This window comes from Anser cygnoides, chromosome 1, assembly GCF_040182565.1.
Source record: "Anser cygnoides isolate HZ-2024a breed goose chromosome 1, Taihu_goose_T2T_genome, whole genome shotgun sequence".
In the NCBI taxonomy this organism is placed as follows: Eukaryota; Metazoa; Chordata; class Aves; order Anseriformes; family Anatidae; genus Anser; species Anser cygnoides.
Window position 1 is genome coordinate 70,438,433 of NC_089873.1, and position 24,671 is coordinate 70,463,103.

A 24,671-nucleotide genomic window follows, 5' to 3' on the forward strand; every position below is an offset into this window, starting at 1 on the left:
GTTTTGTTTTTTTGACATCACTTTCAGCTTTCCAAAGGTTTGTTAGTACAACAGCAATAATAATGCAAGACTCAGCTGATGGTAGCACAAGGAGGGAGAACAGCCACAGACTGATTTACAAAGACCTGGGAATATAGCCAGGCACTGGTGCTCTCCTGCCAGGTATAAGGGTGCTCTTAACTGAAACTTTTCTCATTATAATTTATTTAGGCATGCTGAGTGCAAGAGACAGAGCTGTTCCCACGTTATTCCTCTGTTTCCTGAGTGGAAAGACATTTTGAATGTGCTGGTTAGACTGAACTTCACATCCTGTCTTTTCAGGAGGAAGCATGCAAGCTAAATCACTGAATCAGACACTGGACAGTCTTCTAGGGGAGGGTAGACTGACTTAAAGTCACAGGATAACCCCTTTTAAAGCCTTGTCATCTTTACTCAAATTTACTGTACTTAGAGTTTGGAAAAAGTAGGATTTTATTCTGCTGCTGCATTCTGGAGTATGTAAAGAAATGGAAGAAGGGTCAAAATTAAGACATTGCCCTGAAGGTCCTTCATTTCTTTAAACAGTCCTGAGTAAAAGAAATGGCAAAGATTCTTACATATATTACAAATATAGTTAGTTCAATTTTCCTTTTTTTTTTTTTTTTTTTCATTGTAGAAGAGAATGAATCCCATAACAGCAGTAATTAACCTTCATCTCCCACATTTTCTTTCAGGAAATGCTTTTCTTTGTTTATTCTCATTAAAGTTCTCCCAACAAATTGTACTTCACCTAATTCTGGTGATGATCATAGCTGATGTGTGTGACCACTGCATACAAACAAAACTTGTTAGTCATATATATGATATGACTTTTCTTTGGTCCAAAATAACTAATTTCAGAGGACAGTAAGTGCTCCAATACAGTGGTATCATCAGCATGTCAGAAAGTGAGCTCTGAGTTTAGCTTGGGAGGAACATGTGTGAGAGGATGCTCTTCCACAGTAAAATCTATGTCGTTGTCCATCAGTCAGAAAGGTGTGCTATTAATATTTTCATGCTCTTGGAAGTTGCTCCAAAGGACTGCTGCAGATAATCTTTCTCATAATACTGTAATTAAAAATAAATAATCTTAAGATTTATCTTCTCTGCAAATTTTGCTTCAGAATAGCACGTTTGTTATCTTCGTTACTGACTTTACTTTTGGCATGGGAACTGTGGGCAAAAGTCTTTGAACCCTTCACCTGCGAATTATAAGACATTGGGTGGTCAGTTTGATTTTGTTGTTTTTGTTGTTGTTTGTTTGTTTTAATAAAAGATGTATATTCACTATACTGAGAAATCAATATGTACTGATACATTTTCTGTTTGGTCTTTTGCCTGACATGAGTTGCCATCCTGACAGGATACTGGGACTTTTGAGAAAGCTGGAGAGGGACTCTGTCAGGAAGTGTAGTTGTCAGGAAGTGTAGTTAATGGTGTAGAAGTGCAGTAAACTAAAAGAGGGTAGGTTTAGATTAGATATAAGGAAGAAATTCTTTACTCAGAGGGTTGTGAAGCACTGGAACAGGTTGCCCAAAGAAGTTGTGGATACCCCATCCCTGGAAGTGTTCAACGCCAGGTTGGATGGGGCTTTGGGCAACCTGATCTGGTTGGAGGTGTCCCTTCCCATGGCAGGGCCGGCTGGAACCAAATGGCTGTTAAGGGCCCTTCCAACACAAACAATTCTGTGATTCTATGATAGGGCTGAAAACAAAGAGCATATTCTTCCTAGGACCTACTTTTGACACTAAGGACAATAAGTTAGATTTTCAATTTATTTAACCTAGGTTAAAACCCGACTTTCTCTAATGAAATATACTGTATGTGTTGTATTAAACCATCTTCGCCATGCTTTTGATCATCAACTTTCTTCTGAGTAGGGAAAAGCATTCTTTTTCTCACTTCTGAAGAGGAAAATTTTATGGGAAGTTTGAACTTCCCCAGAACTGTTGTTATCAAAAAGCCTACATTCAGCCTATGCTGTGAGAATAGTGAAATATCTTTCTTGGGTTTCCTTTAATAAACACTGATTCCTCTGAAGAATTTAACTCCCATAAAATAACAAGTGTTTTGCATATAATTGTTCAAAAACCTGCACCATATTGTTACAGTATGTTTCATTTTTTCCCTCCACGTGTTCAGCATATTTATTCAAAGTTAGGCTAGACTTACATTAAAAAGAATCAAAAAATGCGCTGCAATATACTTCACATAATAAATCATGTTTTAACTGGACATGAAAAAAGAACTTGTAAACATTTTAATAGTCAGCTTTCTTCCCACTAGTGACAACTATGAAATCTCAAATGTGTTACTGTGAAGAAGAGCGAGTTGCCACTTCTTTTTAATTTGCTTGTTATTTCAAGGATGGATGACATGTTTCAGTGTTTTGTTAAGACTAATATTCTGCATTTAATGATTGAGTATAATGTTTTTGGTAGGTTATTACAAAAATAAAAACAAAACAAACCACAAGGAAGTGAGATGTTTGTGGTACATGCTTCAAAATCGAACTCTCATTCATTGACCTTCCAAGCTATCAATGAGTTGTTGACCAGATAACATTGTCTCTGACTTTTGGAAAATTTAGATTGCCAGGAAATAAATTCAGGCAACATGTAAATTCATGGAAAGTGAATATGTCTGCGCAGATTCTAATCTGTATTCTCAAAAAATAGCCCTCCATGTTGTATTAGTGTCTTAATTTGCATAACAGGTTTGATTAAAGGGATGTGTTTTTTTGTGTGTGTTTTTTGTTGTTGTTGTTTGTTTGTTTGTTTGTTTGTTTTACTGGGGAAGTGGCATTCAGTCTTGACATGTCTACTCAGCTGAAAACTCGCTGATATCACCAGAGGCTTTGCTATGGTAGGGGTGAGTGAGAATATCAGACTTTCTACTGCAAGAAAGTTCGACCTTTTTCACATCATGAGAGGAGGCAAATAAGTCTTCCTATACCCCCTCTCATCTCTCTCTCCCCAAGAAAAGATAGCAAAAAGCTTTATGGGAAAGATTTACTGCTTCTGAGTTATGCCTACTTTGATGGGGATCATTCTAGTATTTCCAGAAAGCAGATAATTATGACCCAAAGCCAAAAGGAGTTCTTTGTTTTAAGAAATGTGTAATAAGGACAAAATCCATAAGAAAACTAGGTCAATGAGATGGCTCTGGCTTGCAGCAATTCAGTTTTGTCCCCTGCAAACAGTTGGCTGAGTACAAGGAGAATGAGCTAACAATCACAAAATCAGAAAACGTTTCTGAAAATAATGTAAAGAAATCAGGAAATCATCAGTTTTCAAACTTTCAAACTCAGTGCAAAGTACAGGACAGTGGTGGTGGGCATCATTTTGAGCAGTCATCAAAGTAACATTCTTGTTAAATTCACACTGTTGGTAGTGGGTCCTCTTACAAGAAAAGAGCTGTAACTTCAATGAATCATTTGAGATGATGGCACTATAATAATGTCACTCTGGCATGGTATGGAAGTGGCATTACAGTAGAACTATTTTTCTTTCATCATTTTTAATTGGTTTGATGTGCATTGCTCCTTTTCATGACACAGTTTTTCTTTCATTCACTTCAGAGAAATTACTGCTGTTTTTCTTCTCCAGGGTGATGAAGAGGCTAGCTTGGGCCTGCCTATCAGTCCTTTCATGGATCGCTCTGCTCCTCAGCTGGCACACCTTCAGGAATCTTTCATCACTCACATTGTGGGACCACTGTGTAACTCCTATGACTCAGCAGGGCTGATGCCAGGAAAATGGATAGAAGATAGTGATGAATCAGGAGACACTGATGAGCATGAAGAGGAAGATACAGCAGAAATGGAAACGTGTGAAAATGCTGAATCTAGTAAGTTACTCACACTTATTTTTTTCAACAGAAAAAGTTCCATATTATGACCAAAAACTAAGAAGTCATATTGTAAAAGCGTAGAGTCATGTTCTACGTGAACCTCTCCAGAGTCACAGTGATTCAGCGCTGTCCTTGGTGAAGTTGTCATGAGGTTAGTCACATTGGCACTCCCTTCCCTGTATCTCATCTGTCTAGAAAGCACCAGCCTTTATTGCCCTAGTGAAACACTGATACATAGCCTTTTCTCTAACAACCTTAACTTTTCTATTCTTCCCCATATCGTTTCATGCCCAAAGTTCAAAGGAAACATTAAATAATATAGTGTGCACAGGTTTATTTTAGCATCCACCAGCTCTACAGGATCATCTCTCTAATACCAGACAGAACTACACATTTCTGTGGCAGGTTCACATTTATGGAATTGTCTACCAGATGAAAAGCTATAAGGTTGGTAACCAACAGAGACCCCAAAGCATTGAAACTGACGTTTCTGTATTAAGAAGAAAGATGAAGTGTGTTCTCATTTATCCATTCTAGGGTCTAGCCTTACTTTTACATTCTTAGTTGCCATTCATCTCATTGCTGTATTGTGTAATATTCTGTGTCCCTGCTAGTCAAGTCCAACAATGCTGCTTTTAAGTTAAAAGCACGGGTCATCATTAACACTTGTCATACTGAAAACCAACCATTTTTTAGTCATCTTCTGTTTTCTTTTCAATATTCATAGAATCATATCATAGAATCATAGAATGGCTTGGGTTGGAAGGGACCTTAAAGATCATCTAACTCCAACACCCCTGCCATAGGCAGGGATGCCACCCACTAGATCAGGCTGGCCAATGTCCCATCCAGCCTGGCCTTGAACACCTCCAGGGATGAGGCATCCACAACTTCTCTTGGCAACTTGTTCCAGTGCCTCACTACCCATACAGTGAAGAATTTCCTCCTAATGACTAGTCTAAATCTACCCTTTTTTAGGTTAAGAGCATTCCCCCTTGTCTTATCATTATCTACCCGAGTAAAGCGTCCTTCTCCATCCATAAAGACTCCTTTAAGTATTGAAAGGTCTCAATGAAAAGTCTCAATTGAAAGGTCTCAATTGAAAGGTCTCCCTAGAGCCTTCTCTTGTCCAGGCTGAACATCCCCAGCTCTCTCACCCTTTTTCATAGGAGAGATGCTCCAGTCCTCTGATCATCTTTGTAGCCCTTCTCTGGACTCACTCTAACAGGTCCGCTTCTTTCTTGTGCTGGGGGCCCCAAACCTGGATGCAGTACTCCAGGTGGGGCCTCACAAGGGCAGAGTAGAAGGGGACAATCACCTCCCTTGACCTGCTGTTCACACCTGTTTTGATGCAGCCCAGGATGCAGTTGGCCTTCTGGGCTGCAAGCACACACTGCTGGCTCATGTTGAGCCTTTCATCCACCAGAACCCTCAAGTCCTCCAAGTCTTTCTCTGCATGGCTGGTCTCAGTGAGTTCTTCTCTCAGGCCGTACTCCTGTCTTGGAGTGTCCTGACCCAGGTGCAGCTCCTTGCACTTGGACTTGTTGAACCTCATGCAGTTCATGTTGGCCCACTTCTCCAGCCTGCCCAGGTCCCTTTGAATGGCATCCCTTCCTTCTTTGGTATCAACTGTACCACTCAGTTCGGTGTCATCTGCAAACTTGCTGAGGCTGCACTGAATCCCATCATGTATGTCATTGAAGAAGATATTGAAAAGCACTGGTCCCAAGACAGACCCCTGAGGGACACCAATCATAACCAGTCTCCATCTGGACATAGAACTATTGACCACTACTCTCTGGGTGCAGCTGTCAAGCCAATTCCTTATATACCAGCTGGTCCGCCCTTCAATCCGTATCTCTCCAATTTAGGGATTAGGATGTTGTGTGGGACTGTGTCAAAGGGCTTACAGAAGTCCAAGTAGATGGCATCAGTCAGTCTTCCCTTGTTGACTGATGCAGTTACTCCATCACAGAAGACCACCAGATTGGTTAGGCACGATTTACCCTTGGTGAAGCCAAGCTGGCTGTCCCATGGGACTGCATGTGCCTTAATATTGCCTCCAGGAGGATTCATTCCATGATTTTCCAAGCACAGAGGTGAGGCTTACCAGTTTGTAGTTTCCCAGGTCTTCCTTTCTACCCTTTTTTAAAATGCGAGTGATCTTCCCATTTTTCCAGTCACTGGGGACATCACCTGACTGCCATGATTTTTCAAATATGGAGAGTGGCTTGGTGACTACATCACACAATTCCCTCAGGAGCCTAGGATTCATGATATTCCACCTCATGATAATATTTTATTATTCAAGCTATTACTTTTACATTTTGTATCTTTTTCAAAACCTTAAAAATGAACGTATCAAAAGTTTTGAAATAGCCAAAGAAGTTCTTCCTGCTTCCTTCTTACTGAATGTGAGGTGCTCATCTCAGTCATACCAACATATTAAAAACTGTTTTCTTCTGGTTTGCTAAATTCTCTGTGGCTGTATGCATCTGCATTAGGAATCTACAGAATTTTTTGTGTGGATATAGAGGTTTTAAAAGTAATTAGAAATTTGTTCCTGTTATCAACACAGTTATGGATGTTCTAAACCTTCATGAAACTTACAAATAAAAGGATAAGATGTGAGATACATAAATACCACGTGTTGTGGAGATGTTGGTGATGTTTTTCTTGATGGACATGAAATTTAGGTAGATGGAAATATAGTTGTTGCAGAAAATGTAGCTCCTGATAATTCACTGAAACAGCAGAGATATATGTAGAGTTATGAAAATTTAAGGTAGCCTAAAAGTGATTTATTTTGTTACTATAAAGGAGCATGTAATTTTCTCAAAGTTCTGTTGTAAATATAAAAATTAAACAGTCTTTAGTGATTCAGGCAAATTTTATCACCACAGCAAGTGCTCAGTGGTCTCTGCAGAGAGCAGCAAGATGCAGGTCACCCAGGAAAGCCAGGAGGGAATGTCCTGCTATGGCATTGGCAGAGTAGGGGCTTTTTATTAGTGCTAAACCTGAAGGTTTCCTACAGAGAACCAAGGGCTTTCTAATGAAGGATTGAGTTAGATTTGGTCTGTGCTCAGTGAAAAGCTCTTTGTTTCCAGTTCAGAAGCTTCAAGGGCTAAACGTTTTGGACCCTGACACAGACATACTTCAGGCAACCTGCAAGTGCTAATCCACGCAAATTTATTTGGTACAAAACATTCTTGTACGTCACCTTCTTTAAAAAAAAAGAAATCAGCAGTTGTCTTTGGAGGGGTTATTATTTCAGTTCTATCACTGACATTGCCACTGTTAATGATCAGGGAAAATTTTCAAGCTTTGTAGTTTTAAGGAGTTAACAATTCGTGTTGGACAGGCCATACAGGCATAGGAAAAGAAAAAAAAAAAAGAAAAAAAAAGCCACTTCAGAAAGCAAAACACTTGTGGTGCAGCTGTGTCAGGAGCCCTGAGAACTAACAGTGACAAAAACATTTGTCAGATTAACAGGAGGGGACTGATGAATCAAAAGCAGAGATATGAGATACTTCCTGATAGTGTTTGGCTATGTGACCACTTCATCAGTGATCAAACTCTGTTGCTGGAGCAATGTTGTGCAAAGGCTTTATGATCATCTTCACTGTAGTGGTAGAGTAGTAAATCTCTGACAAGGGAACATAGGAACGGGTTCCCTCCTTTGATTACTAATGCTTACTCAGTTTGTTACTCTCCTACAGCACTTCTCAGATCAAAGGCAAAATGTGAGAAAACACAGGATTTTTTTTTTCTAGAGCAGTGAGCAGAGATCTATTTTGGGATGGGGGTTTAATGTCTGTGTTACAGAGTAAGATGATCGCTGTCTTGAAGCACTTAATCCCAAAACAGTGAGTGGAAACAGCTCAGAAACATATTTTGTGCATCATCGTTCAAACACTAGATGTCTCTGTGAGCTATACAGTAAGGGACAGCATGCAGTCCATGGTAAGACAAGGCTGGGGCTCAGACTGCGTGGGAAAAGTTTTCTCCTGGAGGTCTGGGTTGATATGACTTTCTGAGTTTTTAAGGATCTTTAAGTTTGTGATTTTAAAAATCTGTTGGTGCAATTCCTGTATGTTATAACACACCCTACTTCCTACACCTTCAGTCTGTTCTCCTTCTTCCCTCACAGAACATTAACATCACACGGTATTTTACAGGAAAGAAGAAGTTCAAGAGGAGGAAAATCTACTGTCAGATCACTCAGCACCTGCTCCAGAACCATAAAATGTGGAAGAAAGTAATTGAGGATGAGGAGAGGTTAGCTGGAACAGAGAAGCAAGGCGCAGAGCAATCCACACTGCACCAATCTTCAGAACAAATTCAGGCCATCAGGGAAGAGGAGGAGGAGAAAGGGAAGCCCAAGAGGGATGAAGAGGAGGACACAACTGTAGAACCAAACCAATGACAATATTTACAGCAGTATTTTAAGACAGATTGACTTGTGCACAAACTCTTTCTCAAGCCAGCACAGCATTTAGACACAACACTGTAGAAGTATGGGATTATGCGCCTACAGCTGTTTAATGTGTTTCTCTTTCCTTTTTATGGTGAGGTACATTGTTTAAACTCCTATGCTCAAGGAAGCTTTCACACTGAGACACCGGCTTTTACAGACTTTCTTTACAGAGATTTGGAGGTGGGGGTGGGGGATGGAATTATATAAATATATATATATATGTATAGCCAGGGTTATTGGCTGCGCACTTCAGCAAAATAGATTTAATGATATTTTATGGTCACTGTGATATTTACAGAAGGAAGTTATCTAAAGAAATGCTGCTTCTAAAGCACATTTGTAGTTAACAGCGAGGTACCAGTTAAGTATCTTTTGCTCTTAATGCTGAGGGATAACAGTTCCAAAGCTTTACATGAATGCCGATGTATCCTGGCAACATATATGTGTGCGTGAGGGGGGTGCTTGTGTGTGTGTGTGTCATATAGCATAGTTTGAGTTCTTATTAGACTAGCTGTAGCACATGTCCTGATACATGACAATGAACAGGAGGCGTGAATTTTAGAGAATTTGTGCCCATGAGGAAGCTGGAGCCCTTTGTGAGGAGCTCTGTGTTTCCCGTCATCCTCCAAGTCCTGCGTTGCACACTGGCTGCAGGCAGCAGCCTTGCAGTAGGGCCCATGCTAGCTTCGTCTCTGTCTCCTCCTCCTCCTCTTCTGGCATTTCTCAGACTGCTGGCGAAAGGGAAGTGCCGGGGCGTTTATTTCCAGGGAGGCTTACGAGGGGTTATGCAGCACACTGCTCTTGTAAGGATCTGGCCCTCTGTCCACTTCTGAGTGTGTGAATGGCATATATGTTTGAGCAGGAGAGAGAAGAAAGCAAATGTACGTGCACATATGGAAACTAGAGGCACACTGCCATCTTTCCACCCTAACCGTATGCCTCCATGCATCAGTGGCCAAACATAATGATTTTGGAGCAAAGCTAAGCCAACGTTTCTTGAGAGCAAAAGAAGGGGAGCATGGGGGTCATGTCTCAAAATAAAATGCGAATGTTGCATTAGGAGAGGGGAGGGAGAATGGTGCCAGTCCTGCATATGTCTCAGCAACCACTCACATGAGCTTCAGAGAGCTTGTTTTTCAGTGTGAGGGCTGGTTGGGAGCAGTTTGTAGATGGCGTTCTGCTTAGAAGCAGTGTGTTTGATCCCACCAATACACTTACTTTTTGTTTGCTGTTTTCTTTTTTTTTGTTTGTTTGGTTTTGTTTTGTTTTTTTTGTTTTTTTTTTTTTTTAATGAGAGGAAAAGATCGGGCCTGTAGAAGAGCAGATATTTTTGTTTTGTTCTGTTTGTTTTTCTCTGTTGTTTATGCTGTGAGCCAAACGTCTATTTAAAAAGTTGAATATTCACCTTCAATATTTTATTTCACAATATTATATTTGTCAATGATTAGCTATCTAGATGTAAATATGGAGAAATTTTTATGGGTTCCTGTAGATAATGATATCTTTAAGAAAAAGAAAAAAAGAAAAAAAGTTGGTTTTTTTTTGTAAAGCTAATTTTTTTAAGAATAAATACAAAAGCATTTTTATACAGTGTAGCCATTTTCAAACCCAACAAATAAAGTCTTGAATATGTGTAAAACCTTCTGGGAAGCCACTGGTCTACAGGATCATGGCTTTAGCATATTAATGCTCTTTGGGACTGGCAGTAGCAACCAGTACCACGCAATTTACAGGTTGTTGTTGTTGTTGTTTTTCTCCACAAAAATAATTATATATATATATATGAAGATCAATATCTCTCAAAAATGGTTTGACTACATATGTTTTTTATATGCTAATCTTGCAGTCCCTTGCCAAGAAGAGAATTGCTTATGGGAGTGAGAATGCTTGAAAGGAAGAGTTCGTAGAAGTCCTTTTTATATTAAATTGCTGACATTGCATCCATCGCTTTTTGCCATTGTTATGCATTCACAGTATTTCCTAGTCCTACTGATACCTCCCCAAAAATGTTAGAAAACCCTCTCTATCAAAGCCAATATGTGTTGTCAGAGTTTCTTTTTGCTTTGCATAAAGAGGATTGTGTTTTTTTACCAGCAGAGAAGATGTTTGCATTTTGACGGAATGACTGTAGAGCATGGCTCTGGATGCTCTTACCAGCAGAAAAATTTAGTCAGTGGTTTTCGGTGAAATCAGAAGAACAAAGATCCAAATTCCACTATTGTTTTAAAGGGAAAGGATAGAATTAATTCAAAAGAAAAAGTGTCATCACTTGAGTGTTCTCCAAGATCTCAGCAAGTCTCCACCAATTTCAGCTTGCATTGTTTTCATACCTTTTCTGTTACTTCAATTAACCATTTAATTTGGGGTTTTCTTGTACAAGTGACATGCATATGTTATAGTGCCAGAATTATTTAATGTGTTTAATTCTGCCCTTAAAAATTAAACATAGAGATGCTTTAAAATATCACATCTCTATGCATATTTTTCTTCTTTTTTTCAGTGCATGCTCACTGGAACTGGATTTTTTATATTGATTTTATATTGCTTTTGCTAGAAGAAGAAAAAAAATTATTACACAAAGTGTCAGTGGGTGTCCACTTGGTAAAATTAAGATGAACCAATCAAGAATGAGGCCAGTTCCCATGACTAAAGTTTCATTAACTCATCTAAGCAAATATACAGGGTTGAACCAAGAAAAAATATCCTAAAAATTTTCTGAAAGGGAATTATTTTATTTTTGTTATTCATCATCTTTGGTTGCCAATAGGTAAAATCATTGTCTGCTCTTATGTGTTAAGCTTTCTTTCTATAATAACAATGCTAACAATGCAGCTGTTATAAATTACTACATTGGTACACAAGCCTATTTGTGGGTGCAGTTTGATTAACTCGGGTCTTTTACAGTATGGGAATTGCTGACAGGCAATTTATCCAAACTGCTAGCAAAGAAGCAAAAGTATCTGGGACTGGGACTGGTGATTTTTTTTGCATTCCACATAATTAATGGTAAAATCTAATTTCTGCAGGTATTCACTCCTTATCAATCTGATTTTGCATCTTTGCAATGTATTTCTGGGAAAAAAAAATGAACAGGGAATTCCCCAGGTTGGTTTAAATATAACACAAAGAAAATATCAGAGATATTTTTCATCAAATGTGTGAATACATTTGTTTGCCTTTTTTTTTTTTTTAAAGTAGATAGTGAAACAGACTGGATTTTAATTTTTATTGTTGTTGTTGGTTTTTATACTAGTCTCTTGTCCAAAGGAGGCAAACCTTTTGACATGCAGTTACAGCACTGTTTTTGAGGCTAGACCTTGATGGTTTTCCACTTTGTGCAATCCTTTGGAGCTGCAAACCCTAAATAAACCACAACCTGTGCAGTATGTGGGTGAAAAAAAATGGAAAGAAAGAAGAGAAAGAAAAAGAAAGAAGAAAGAAAAGGAAGGAAGGAAGGAAAGGAAGGAAGGAAGGATTATATCATCGAAGTGTTCAGATTTCTGGTAGGATATTTAAAGAGTTGATCTGGGTTTCTGGTATGTACATTGTGTAAAGGGGTTCATCAAATGCTAGAGAAAGTAAGCCCTATTTAAACAGTGTTTTGCAGTTTAAAAAATATATATATATGTATTTTAGTTTTCAATTCTTTAAAAACAGAGAGGGAGAGAAGTATCAGATTATGTTTTCCAGATTCAGTGTTTTGCTTTTTCCACTGTAATGGCACCTGGGGGATGATCCTGTTCCTTTCTAGTCTAGGAGGTTTGCTGTTTCCTTAAATTGGAGGCTTTTTGTAGGAATTGCAGCTTCTTGTGCAGTGAGAAGAATGCTCTCCTCATCACTTGGCAATTACATATAAACCCGTTTGTCCCCATATTCCCAGTTTGCTTAGTAGTCACATGATGTTTACTCTGGAATATAACTTCTCTTTTTATGCTTGTAGTGCAGAAGGAACACAATGAAGTAGAGATTATGAAAGCCTCAAATTAATTGTTTTATTACATTTTCTCTTATGAGGAGTCTAAGACTTTGGTTTTCAAGAACCCAAAACAATGTCTGGAAGTAAAAATTTCTACCACTTTCAAAGTGTCATAGTTTACTTCTTATGTTCTAATTTTTGAGGGAACCTGGCATTACATGTTTCATTTGATGTACAGAATGTGTTGACACACCTCTAAAAATCAGTTGCTTCCTCCAGTAGAAAAAGCATTTGATGTGGTGCTGTGAGCCATAGATCAGAAATAAGTTGTAGGAATCTACTAGGAAAGAGTAATTCTCCAGTGTTCCTTGCAGCATTTTAAATTTCCTTCCTCTGTAAATGAAATCCCTTATGGAAAGATGGAGAAATGACTGTGTGTCACCAATACCCTCCCCTGTGACCTTGTGCAGGGTGCTGGCTCTCCTTGCAAATGACTGTCACATTCTGAGAATAGATGGTTCCTAGGCAGATGTGATTGGAGATTGCATTTTTAACATATGTTTTTAGATACAAAAATATTTTTGAAAGTCTGGACCGACCTCTCTACTTTCCTTCCCTCCTTCCCTCCAAAATGCCTCTGGTAGTAGAATGCAGTGTGGAGAGGCCAAGGTTCTTACCAAACTGAGCATCAGTCGGTGGTACAGCCCACGAGCACTTCCCAGCCTATGTTCCGATGTTCCTATGTCTGGGCACCTCCACACACAGTGCTTCATCCATGCTACCGAGCTGTGAACTGAGTAGGTGTGGAGTGGCTGTCAGTTTAGGTACTTGACAGGCTGGGACTTAGGATGTTAGAGAATTTTGTCTATTTTCAAAATGAACCTTAAGCACTTCTGAAAAAAATTGTCATCAGTGTAATTCAGCAAAAGGTTTGTGGTTGGTCCCAGGTTTTAATGAAGTAGTTTTGCAAAGCCTCATTAGTTACCTGGCACATCCTGCTTGGCCTGTGTGGGGGTGTGATCCTGTGGTGGGGCGATTGATGCTGATGTACATGGGTGGAGGTTTGAATCCACCCTCTCACTGATTTTCCATAGGCACTGCCAGAAGTGCCAGTCAATGTGAACCTGGGCAGGCAGCAAACCTGGCTGTGCCCAGGGCTGGGACCCAGAGCAGGCACAAGATGCTTGACCAGCAAACAGCCCAGAGAGACGCATCGGCTGATCCAAGTGTGGGAGAGGCAACGGAGGTGTGCTGCAGTTCATTCTAGAGAGGAACCATCTAATAGAAGGGACACTCAATAGGCTGGGAGGGCAGCAAAGAGTTTGTGGCTTTTCTTTCTCAGAAAGCAGAGGCTTGACTGTTGGAAAACCTTGTGATTCATAAAAGGTAGAGTAGTTGCTATTTCTTTTTCAAGCACTGTTATGGTTGAGATGTTCCAGAATTACATGTTTAAAGCAAAAAGGTTTCAGTTTAAGCACGAGCATGAGAATCTTGAGCATTAAATCAGGGCACGTGCCTCTCCCTGGTCTGCTGCAGGTGGGAAGCAGATGTGGATGCTCGCTTGTTCTCTCTAGTCTTGGACCTGGATATTGGTTTGAGAAGTTGGGTATTCCTCGGTTGGCAGCACAGTGCTGCTGTAAGTAGTCTTTGAGTTCAGACATACAGGGAGAGTCAGAGTAGCAATTCATAGGAAAGAGAAAAGGAAAATACAGTCCAGCATGAAACAAATTTTATCCAACATGCTTAATTTTCCTTTTCTTTCAAAATCAAATGTTAATCCCATTGGAGTGAAGTAAGCCTGGAGTTTCAGGGTTTTTAGCTGATGTTGCAGCATTAGTCAAAATGGTCACAGCATTAAAGAGAAATGTTCACATTAACTAGGGCAGAGGAATCTTCTTTTCAAATTTTAAGCGACTGAACAAATAAAAGCACCCTTTGACATCTGAATGACTTTTTTTTTTTTTTTAATGTTAGTAGGAGTAAAAGCCTATAAATTTGAAAGGAAGGAGTAAAGAAAATACGCTTATGATGTGTTCTCAGTGTTCAGGCCTCGTGAAGAAAATGCACCTGTTAAGTGTTGTTGAATGGATGAGGAAATAATTGAAATCAAGGTGAAAACTATTTTAAGCAATCATTGGAAAAACTAGCAAAAATATAAATTTTTGAAGGCAAACTTTGAATTAGAACAAAATAGCACCAGTACGTTTGAGAACAACTGAGTAAGATAAATCTTTCTTTGAATTTCATCACTTTCATTTAGCAAAACAACATTCCTCTGGAGGTAAATCAAAGCATGGTTTTAGCCCCTGCTGTGGTAGTTATTGAATCTCCATGTTGGAGGGAGCAGTGCAAGAGTTACCCTCCATTTACTTCCTAATTATAATTTATTCAGAGCCTTTTAGTGTGATTTGCTTGGCAGGCAGGTGATTTTTGATGAAAAAATCATCACACCTCCTCAGTAGGATGCAAACGTTGCCCCTGTGAGTCCCTGCCTGAAGTCTTAGGGAGATGCAAACTCCTCAGGAGCTGGCAGGCAGATGAGCACTGATTTATTTCTGGAGAGTCCATTCTCACAATGGCAGATGGGGTAAAAGCTTGAGCTAGTTAACAATACTTCTTTGGCAAAACTGAAACAACAATAAGCATTGCACAGCTTGAAAGCTTGCCAGTGTCATTTAAGGTGTAAGCAGAAATTTCCCTGAGTGCTTGCAGATGTAAAACAATTCCTTCTTAAAGGTGATTAGGTATAATCAACCGGCCATGTCAGTGGTCTGTTGAGCTGAAGTATGAAGTAAAAGAAGGATTTTTGGTTGAAGTGTTCTAGTCCTCATCAAAGAAAACTTTTCTTGGTGCTAGAGGAGGAAAAAATGATAATATTTATTTCAATTGAGATTTTTTAGGTGGCTGTACTATGCTTGTTGTTTCTTACTTCCTAAGCTGTGCTTTGTGGTATGTCCGGTGTGGAAACTGGACAAGAGGTGAGACCTGTCCTGCTGCTGCTGGCATATGAGACCTGGATACACTCAGGAGCACACCAAAATTTGCAGGCATGGGAAATCTTTTCTCCTAGCAGTGACTTGGATGGGAAAACACATGCGTTTCTGTTTTCTGGCTGTGTAGAAGCATAAGAGCAGACATAAGGGACTTTGCCACAGCTGTGGGCTGCATATCCTTTTATGACTGAAATCTCCTGTCCTGGCTCAAGGGCCATAGAAGTCAGATTAAACAAGCAAGGTGCAACACATGCCGTGGCCCCAGCAAGGCAGGCATGCATTTGCTCTCACATCTTCAGACTTGCAGCAGGAGCTGTGCTCACACCGTCAGCCTGTGGATGGTGGAGGATGCAGCAGGAGGGAACAAATGTCAGATTTCAGAGTGCTGTTGTCAAAGTAGCTGGAGAAATACCTGTGGATAAAGCAATCCAACTCTATACCCACCTCGCCATGGTTGGCTCACGGCTGTAGCCCCAAGCGCAGTGAGCTTAGATGCTTTGTTTCCCAACACCGTCTTCCTTTATCACAGCGAACACTTGCAAACAATTAATGTGAATTAGCAATTGCTTGTTGCTTTTAAATATTTATTTAAAGGAGAATTGTTTTTGTTATGTTGTTCCCCGACCCCAGTCATTTTTCCCCCATGCTTTTATGAAAAGGAAAAATAAATACAAAAATAGGTCTGTAATGTGAGCAGAGAGAAAGCAGTTAGTTTGCCAGGCATGTACATACTTTTTTGGATAGAAAGCCTATCGTCTGCTAAAGCTATCTTTTCTTTTTGAAACTCCTCCCTGATTCTGACACACAATTAAAATCTATATTTGTATGCAAAATTTTCATTTTAGGTGTTTATAAACCTTAATGCAGTACTGCAGATGGTATCTAAAAGATCAAAGACAGCATTTATAACTGCCATGTGGTGTTGATGGTATTTTTAATATTTCAGCCATGTCAACATACATTTGGTCATTACTTTTCTAAAGTCAAGTCTTTTCTTGAGTAATCAATGTAAGATGTTTGCATGATGGAAAGTAATTTAAGTTCAATTTTAAAAAAGATGTAATTCATACTGTAGGTTATGTTTATTTAACAGATAACATTTTCACTGAGGGGTGGCAGTTTATTTGTTCTTAGTGCTTTTGATAGAAGAACATCTGGGACATTTTCCAACAGAAACACATTTTCTAACCTTTGCCTCAGCAACTCCAGTGGAAGTAGTACCTTTCAAAAATGATGGTTTTCCAACACAGTTTTGCTATCTGGCTAAAAATATGCAAGTATGCACAACACATACAAGCTATATTTAAATAAATAAATAAATAAATAAATAAATAAAATCCCATTTTCATTGCAGTAATTAAAAAAAAAAATCAATCCAGCAAGGTCAAAACACTTGCTGAATTAAAATTTTGAGTGTGTTGGTATAATTGACATGCTTGCTTCCTGACCAAATTTTGGGGCCAAATCGTACAAATTTTGTATTTTCAAATCCACAAAAGGCCAACTGAGGTTTCTGAGTTCAGAAAACCCTGAGGAATTGTTATCTCCCTTCATACCCTGTGAGCCCTTACTCTTGTTGACTCCCAGCGCTGCCTTGGGACCCCAGGGCACTGTGCTTCAGACAGATTTTGTGATGTTCATTCAGATTCAGCTTGAGCAGCACATTGCTGCAAATCACCACTGAATTTCCAAATTAATCCCTCCTGGATTTTTTCACCTCTGAAGGTGAGAGAAAGGGGGGAAATGTAATTTTTTTACGGCTGCATTTGGAAAGGGTTTTGGATACCATTGTAATTCCTTTGAAGCAATATTTTGAAAAATAACTGCCAACCAAAGTGGCAATGCAGAAAAGTGCCATCTTGTTCAGGATTTGTACACACCAATTTTTAACACAGTGTTCTTTTCACTAAGTACTACATATGTTAATTTATATTTATATATTGTCAATATTGTTGTAACCAAGCTTCTCCTTTTTAAACACTTCAGGAAAAAGGCCTTGTATTTTTAGGTGATTTTCATAAATGGAATAATTCTTTTCCTGTCACTAGTATCTTGCACTCAATACATGTAGCAATACTTAATATATTCTCTTCACAAGTATTTGTTAAGTGATTTAGTTAATGCCTGATAAATGTTTTGTACAAAATAGATTCTGTACAGGAAAAAAAATCTTTTAGATAAACATTATTTATTTTTACTGTTTTGTAAGTTAGACACTATAATGAAGCTCCTTTTTGCCAGAATTACTGGAAGTGCCTCTTGGTAAAATGTATTATACAGTAAATATGTATTCAAAATTATTAGAAATACTTGTCACAAAATGAACAATGTGGATGTTGCAATGTGAAGACAAATGTACAACATAAATATAATTCTGTGGTATCCTGTTCGCTGTGTTTCTTTTTCCTTTATCGAACAAATTTGCTTTCAGTGCTCAGCTTTCTGCTTAAGTGCCAGGCAGTGGATGATCTATCACATCTTCAAACTCTGATTCAGTAAGGTTGGTGGGAGGAGTTAAGCAAGTTTTATATCATGTCCAAAATCACATGCTCTCTCTGAGCTTTCAGGAGGAGGGTATAAAATAGGTGAGCATCAAACTGCTGAGGTAACTGATAATACTAGACAATCCTGAAGAAGGATTTCTCTTGGGCGTCATTCATACTACATAACTTTCAGCATAGACAAGGCAGATTTCTAATTTGTTTCAAGGCCAGTTATGTGACTAAACACCGAGCTGAGCAGAGGGTGAGGTGAGGGCTGCTGGCTTTGTGGTGGCTGCCAAGCTCGCCCCTCTCCTGCTCCTCAGTGTCCCTGTAATCCTCTGCTGAACTTCCACCAGCTGGCCAGCAGCTGTTTGAAAGTGCAGCCATTAAAAGTGGTCACATTTTGCCATTGTGTGTCCTGCCAATGCAGAAGGTATTTTACCCTTACTCCATCTTGTTTTTTTCTCCTGTTTGGGTATGGCAGGGTTATGCTGGTGCATGTGTATCATATATTCCTTCTGAAATGTTTGACTATACCATAAAGCAGGTAAATATTGAATTATCTGCCAGCCCTGCTCTGTATGTGATTGTGACTCTTGCTCACATTTATTGGTATCTGATTATTTGTAACTTGACCAATAGAATTCTGCACTTTATTTGAGATCACTAATAAATACCACATTAAATGCTGCATGACTCAGACAATCTGTTAGAAGGCTTCATTATAAACATCCTTCTTTAATGAAGACCACTATTTCAACATCTGTCATCTGTCTACTTTTCAGTCCAATATGGACCATACTGTTTGAATATGCTTTATATGTTATGAACTTTTTAGTCTTAGTAATGCAGAGTAGCTAATGTTTCCAGAGAAAATGAAATGTGTCACCTTAATAGTGTTTTCCTTATTAATCACAAAAACAATGTTAAAGTGGGACATCAGTAAGTTAAATCAATTTTCATGCAACTGTTTTGATAAGTATACTGTCATTTTACAGTGAAAGATTTTGTAGTCCATGATGTGGACTAGTATTGATATCTAGCATGTTTCTTTGATCACTGTTTATACTTTCAAAAAAAAAAAAAAAAAAGAGAGAGAAAATAAAGCATCTTACAGCGATCTAATTTTCCCTATTTTTTTTCTTAAGTTTTATTACCTACTTTCATCAAAATCTGGAGAGCTTTTCAAACAAATTGTTTGAAATGTTTGCCTAAAAATTTTCTGTATGAGCTATCTATTCAAAGCTTCTTTCCTATAACTTAAAAATTAGTTTTCAAAATATGGAAAAACATCAGCCACAAACCTGTCTGTTAATTTTGAAGTCCCATCAGTTTATCCGTTCTCTGGCTTAAATTCTGAATGGCAAAAATGTAAGGAAATTTGCACCAGGCAATGATTAGAACTTTATTAGTTGGTAGCATTGCCGGTGTGAAAGTAAAATATGGATATACCTATTATAACCAAGATGCTCATAAGCCTGCAGCTGGTCTGTTCCAAGCTTTTAATAACTCTGTAGCATGGAATCATTTGACCCAGAGATTCAGAGCTGCCAACAGAAAAGCACACTGCTGGAGTGACAGAGAAAAACTCTTTTCATTCAATACACCTCATCACAAAGATGAGACTACCAAGGTAAGAACACACTTGTCTTTAGAAATCACAGGACTCTCTCTGGAGCTCTTCAAACAATGAGAGGCTCCCATGGGAAGGGATGAGCAACAAAACACAGAGTAGAAGCAGTCAATCTGCTAATGAGACCACACATGAACAAGCCTTTCCTGTAGTTCTGGTAAAACATAAAGGAGACCATGACGCACAATCAGTAGCAGCTCAATTAAATGCTGCATTTTCCAGGTGTTCAAATTACTCTCAATTGCTCAAGCAAATCCACTGCCTAAAAACCACTTAAAGTGTCTCACTAAAAATAGAAAGCTCAGAGAATTCTTGGCACTCTGCTTGCCTTTTTTTTTTTTTTTTTCTCCTTTTCACCCTTCAATTCTCTCACTAAAATCCTGTGGAAAAAGACATTAATTATCCCTTGTGCCACCACAGGCTCCCTTCATATCATTGGTGTTTCACATATGACGGTCAGCTGCCTAATATCTTTGTGCTGCCCTGACTGATGGGGTGAGTGGCTCTGGGATAGGCATCTCACACCGTCTGAAGGCGTTTTAACTACTCCACACTGGCATCCCCAAAAACTAGCAAGCTAAGGAGAAAACTGTCAAAGCCAGCTACTTTGTTGAGCAGCTTGACAATCAAAGCTTCACATAAAAAAACTGTCTTAATTCATGATCCATTGGGATAAAACAAGTTTAAAGTCTTACCTAAGGCTTTGATGACTTGTGCCATGCTCAGTCTGGACTGCTTGTTGTGATCACTAAATAACCCAGGATAGATGCAGTTATAATGATTTGGAAGCTTGATACGGATAAAAAGTTGCTGCAACATCTGCTTATCTGCAGCCAGGAAGCACACAGTAGAAGGGTCCTGTTTGATCTTCATGATGATTTCATTTACAGCGACTGTTGCTAGTAAATTACTTCTCTTCACAAGCTTTTGCACCTGGCAATTTTTTATTACCATACTTGCCGAAGGCATCGTATTCAACAGATTCCACACCTTCAGTATAATAAACTGTTCTATTAGAATCTTTACACCTTCTCTTTCCAAATTTTTAACCTAAATCTTATGGTTTAGACCTAGTTCAAGGAACTTATCTGCATTACAGAAAGCGCTGTGGGATTTTATTAAGATTAATGGTGTTAATCCCTAGTAGTTGGCCAAATTCCAGTTTCTCTTATTCTGTTCTTCTAAACTAAAATTCTGCCAAAGCTACATTTACCCCCTGGAGTAACTTTCTGCCCTGAAGAGCTGTATCATTTTGATGGATCTCTTTATTTCTCCATTGCCTCCGCTCAGAACTGCATTTCCTCAGGGTCCATGGGGATTTTTACAAAGTGTGGTTTTATATAGGTACACATATTACTTCCCTTCTCCTTAAAACTCTAGGCAAAACCTGTCTGGATCTGTAATTTGAAGGACCTCATCATTGAAGGACAACCTCCTACCACTTTTACCTGATCTTTTACTTGGTTACCTTGTGCAACTGCTTCCAAGATAATCTACAGCTATTGAGTATGCTCCTATATGTTACCCTAGCATGGAGAACGTACATGGTAAAGGTGGTATTGTTCCATTGTAGGGCTGCAGCAAGTGCTAAACTGAACCCCAACTGCCGTTTCCCTGAGTGCTTCTAACAGCAAGTGTGTATCTCTGGTTCTCTAATATGGAATGGATATGTGAGGTTTGTTTTGACAGTGGTTTTCCTATTCATTTATTTGTCTAACAAGGATTGCTTTATCAGCTAATTGTAAACGTCTTTACTGCATCTGCTTGTCACTGACTCCAAACTATATAATTCCCTGAGAATCACAGAAAGCAAAAATGTATTTTTCATAAATTTTTAAAGTGAAATTATACTGAAATTTATGTACTCAGAGACATTTCTTTAAAAGAAATTGTTGCTTCCAACCCATCATGCTTTCTAAATTGCTTTTATTCTAGCAGCTGCATTTCCAGACTCAAGGGTGGTGGAATGCCCCGAGCTTACTGCTCATTGGACAAGGATTCAGGAGATCTGGATCTGTTTGATATTTTTTTTCCTGAGCTCCGCACAAACTTCCTTCATGGTCTTCAGCAATCATGAATGATTTCGGTTCCTCTCCTTCAAATATAGTTATTACTTGCTATTACTTTACAGACAAAACGCTTGTTTTTGTCTCCTGCATCTTCACTCCTGCACTGTGCTCTCTGAGGGTTTAGGAGCTCACCACAGTAGGGGGACTCTGGGCCACAAGCAGTTGCTGCCACAACTGTCTCTCCTTTTGCATGAGTCATTCCAGGCACAGGAGGGCAGCTCAGAGTTGCAGCATTCACAGAATAGCATAAATAAAATAATAAAAGATCATTTGGCCAAGTGTCAAGCTAAGTAGCTGAGAACTCATTCTGCTGAAAGTCTGTACATAGCTCCGCTTTCTGATGCAATACTAAGGCTTGGGAATATGCTCTCTGTCAGACCATAGAAATTATACGAGCTCAAATTTTAAGACAAAATGACAACATGGTCTATCAAAATCCTGGTTATACGTTTTCTGAGTTTCTCTCTCTCTCTCTCTCTCTCTCTTTTTTTTTTTTCCCTAAGTCAATATTTTCCTTTTATCAGATAAAACCAAAAGTTTCTTTGCAGTGTTTATATGTGTATTCAGGTTTCAGTATAATGTTTATATTTGCAGGCAAGCCCTTAAATGTCTGTTAGAATATGTTTTAACAAAACATCTTTTACAAAAGAAAAAAGTTCATGTGTCTGAACACTGGTGTTGTGTTGTTGTTGTTGTTTTTTATTTTGGGGGGGGGGGGGTTGAGACCTTACAAGGTTAACATTTTTTCATGAAATGTGCTCGAAGAAGCAGCAGCCAATTCTGTGGAGCTTCACCTTAGAGATCTGCTGCTGGATGGTTTAAAGACTGACCCACAAACCTGCTGTGTGATTAGCCTATTGACATGTCTATCAATTAAGATTACTCTTGTCCCAGCTATTCACCGTGGCTAGACTAGGCTTTGTAAATGTAATTCATTGAACCCTGTACTTTAGAAATGAAGGTGGTCTGGCTTCTAATTTCCTGTAATAAACACAAGGTAGGAATGCAAAGAAAATGGAAGCAGACTTTGAGGAACAGCATTTAGTCTGATCCTTTGTCCTATATCTGCTTTCAAGGCTTTGTTTCAATTATAGAATAAGCATATATAAGTAAGCAATTTCTTTTGGGACTATGGGAAAGCAAAATCTTTCTTTGATTAATTGTCTAGTGAGCTTTCAGGGAGTTTTGTGACATTGTGCTTCTGCAGTGCTTTACTGTGGTAGGCAGTGAAAAGAGAAATCAGAGTGGGGATTGCGATAAGAGGTGTCATGTGCTGCATCAGAATTGGTAGTGATTTGTTTCCCATGTCTCAGTTCTCGTTAATAAATCAAAGTAGGTGATCTACTGCATCACCTTCCTATGCAATATCTATTGTGTGAGAGGCCTGTGAGACTGATAAATTCCTACCTGGATGACACTTTCTCCTCTGCCAGATGGACTCACTGAGTTAGTTTTAGGGGGGATCTTATGTTCATTTTCTCCAAGCATCTAGAAAAGAACTGTAGAGGAAATAAATATGACTGTTGCTGAGGACTGCTATAATTAGCTCGTAAGTGAATGGTGATGCTCATTTGAAAGGTGTAAGAAAACTTTCCATAATGGAAAGTATCTCCCTCAGGGTGGTTTTGGTAAAGTTCCAGTTAAGATATCTACACCTATAAAGAAGTCAGAGAAGGGTCTATAAATAAATTCCAGTAAAAGATCAACTGTGTTAGAAAGCTGATGCTGAGGATTTACAGTGATACAAAAATCCAGAAATGATGAGAATATTGCACTAAACCTGACAGGCCTCATTCTTTAAAGCATTACTTCATCTTAAACTGCATACCCCCCCCCCCCCCCCCCCCCCATATTTTTTCTTTCTTTTTTCTCTAAGGGTTGAGAACCATGCGCCAGAGCTTATCGGTAAAATCTGTAGTGTAATGGGGTCTCGGATGAATTATGTGAAAGAGATTTATATAATGAATATGGTATTCTGAATATGAACTTCACCTATATTAAAGGACATTGTGGTGAAGGCTACCAGTGGCAGAAAAACTGGAGTTTGTCAGAAGTCATTGGAGGAGACACGGTCAGCAACAAAAATTAAAGATTAGGCAAAACTAGTACAGATACTGTGTAAACTCGGTTTTCCTAATAATTGAAGGAAACAGGCTAGAAACTGCTCTCAGAAAGAGGCTGAAAGAACTCAATTCTCCTAATCACTAATTCCTGTGGGCTATTAGGCACACTGATATCTCTTAGAAAAGGGGAAAAGAGATTTCCAAGTTTCCAAACCAGCCAAGTAAGGATATAAGACATATTAAAGAACAAAATGTGAATTACGTGCAGTGTAATAAAATTCCAGCTGCATTAAGAACCCAAAATGGAGATATAATGAAGGAATGGATAATAATTTGTATTAAATCTAGGAAAACAGAAATCTGCTCCAAGGTGCTGTGTTTGGCACCTTACCATTTTGAGTGTCAGTGGAGTTTTAGCTGCCATGGCAACATACCCAACTGCAGAGGGTAGAAGAGAGCAAGGAGGGGGAAGGAAGAAGAATTTGTAGTTAATACCTTCTCTGTTTGTGTAATGAAATCTCACAAGTTAGCAGAACATGCAGGATTTATAACCTTCCTCAGTTCAAGTGACTTTGCTGAGAACCACATCCCTCACCATTACATGAACTTCCTATTTCATGTTGCCATTTCAACAGCCATAACCATGTGACAGGAGAAACACAGGGCTGGAATGAAGTTTGCAAAATTTTCCTTTAATTTTGGCAAAGAGATTGACTGATTATCTAGTACAATTCTGTCCTCTCCTTTAATGGATCTCTTCATGCTGGTTTTACTTCATGTTGGCAAGGACTTTGCCCAGGGACTTTGTGGGAGTAGTGGGCATACTGGGAAGAACCAGTGCCTGGATTGGAAAGTTCTGTAAATAAACTTTTCACCCCACATCCTATCTTCTCCCAACCAGCCCCCCCACCCCCCACCCCTTTTTTTTTTCTTTTTTCTTTTTTCTTTTTTCTTTTTTCTTTTTTCTTTTTTCTTTTTTCTTTTTTCTGGCCCATTCTGCCCTGAAATCTTTCTTTTCCTGGGAATGAGCAATTAAGAAGATCAGGATTATTTTTTCTCTCTCAACAAATCTTTGTCACGTGCTCCATCAAACTTGTAGCAGGTTCCAAAGAAAAATACCCCAGGGAGGGCTTAAGTGCTCTCCAGGATTTCAAGCACCCGGCATTG

At 38.9% G+C, this 24,671-nt stretch overlaps 1 protein-coding gene across 6 annotated transcripts in view; it reads left to right on the forward strand.

Annotated features, from left to right (window-relative positions):
* The window catches only part of PDE3A (phosphodiesterase 3A), a 264,104-nt gene extending 246,461 nt beyond the window's left edge, over nucleotides 1–17,643 (forward strand). For all 6 annotated transcript variants that reach the window (XM_048048597.2, XM_048048596.2, XM_066999483.1 and 3 more), the window contains 2 exons: nucleotides 3,627–3,867; nucleotides 8,049–17,643. In XM_048048597.2, the coding sequence (XP_047904554.2) occupies nucleotides 3,627–3,867; nucleotides 8,049–8,296 (489 nt within the window). In that variant the 3' untranslated portion in view covers nucleotides 8,297–17,643. The remainder of the gene's footprint in view (nucleotides 1–3,626; nucleotides 3,868–8,048) is intronic.
* Nucleotides 17,644–24,671: the final 7,028 nt, after the last annotated feature.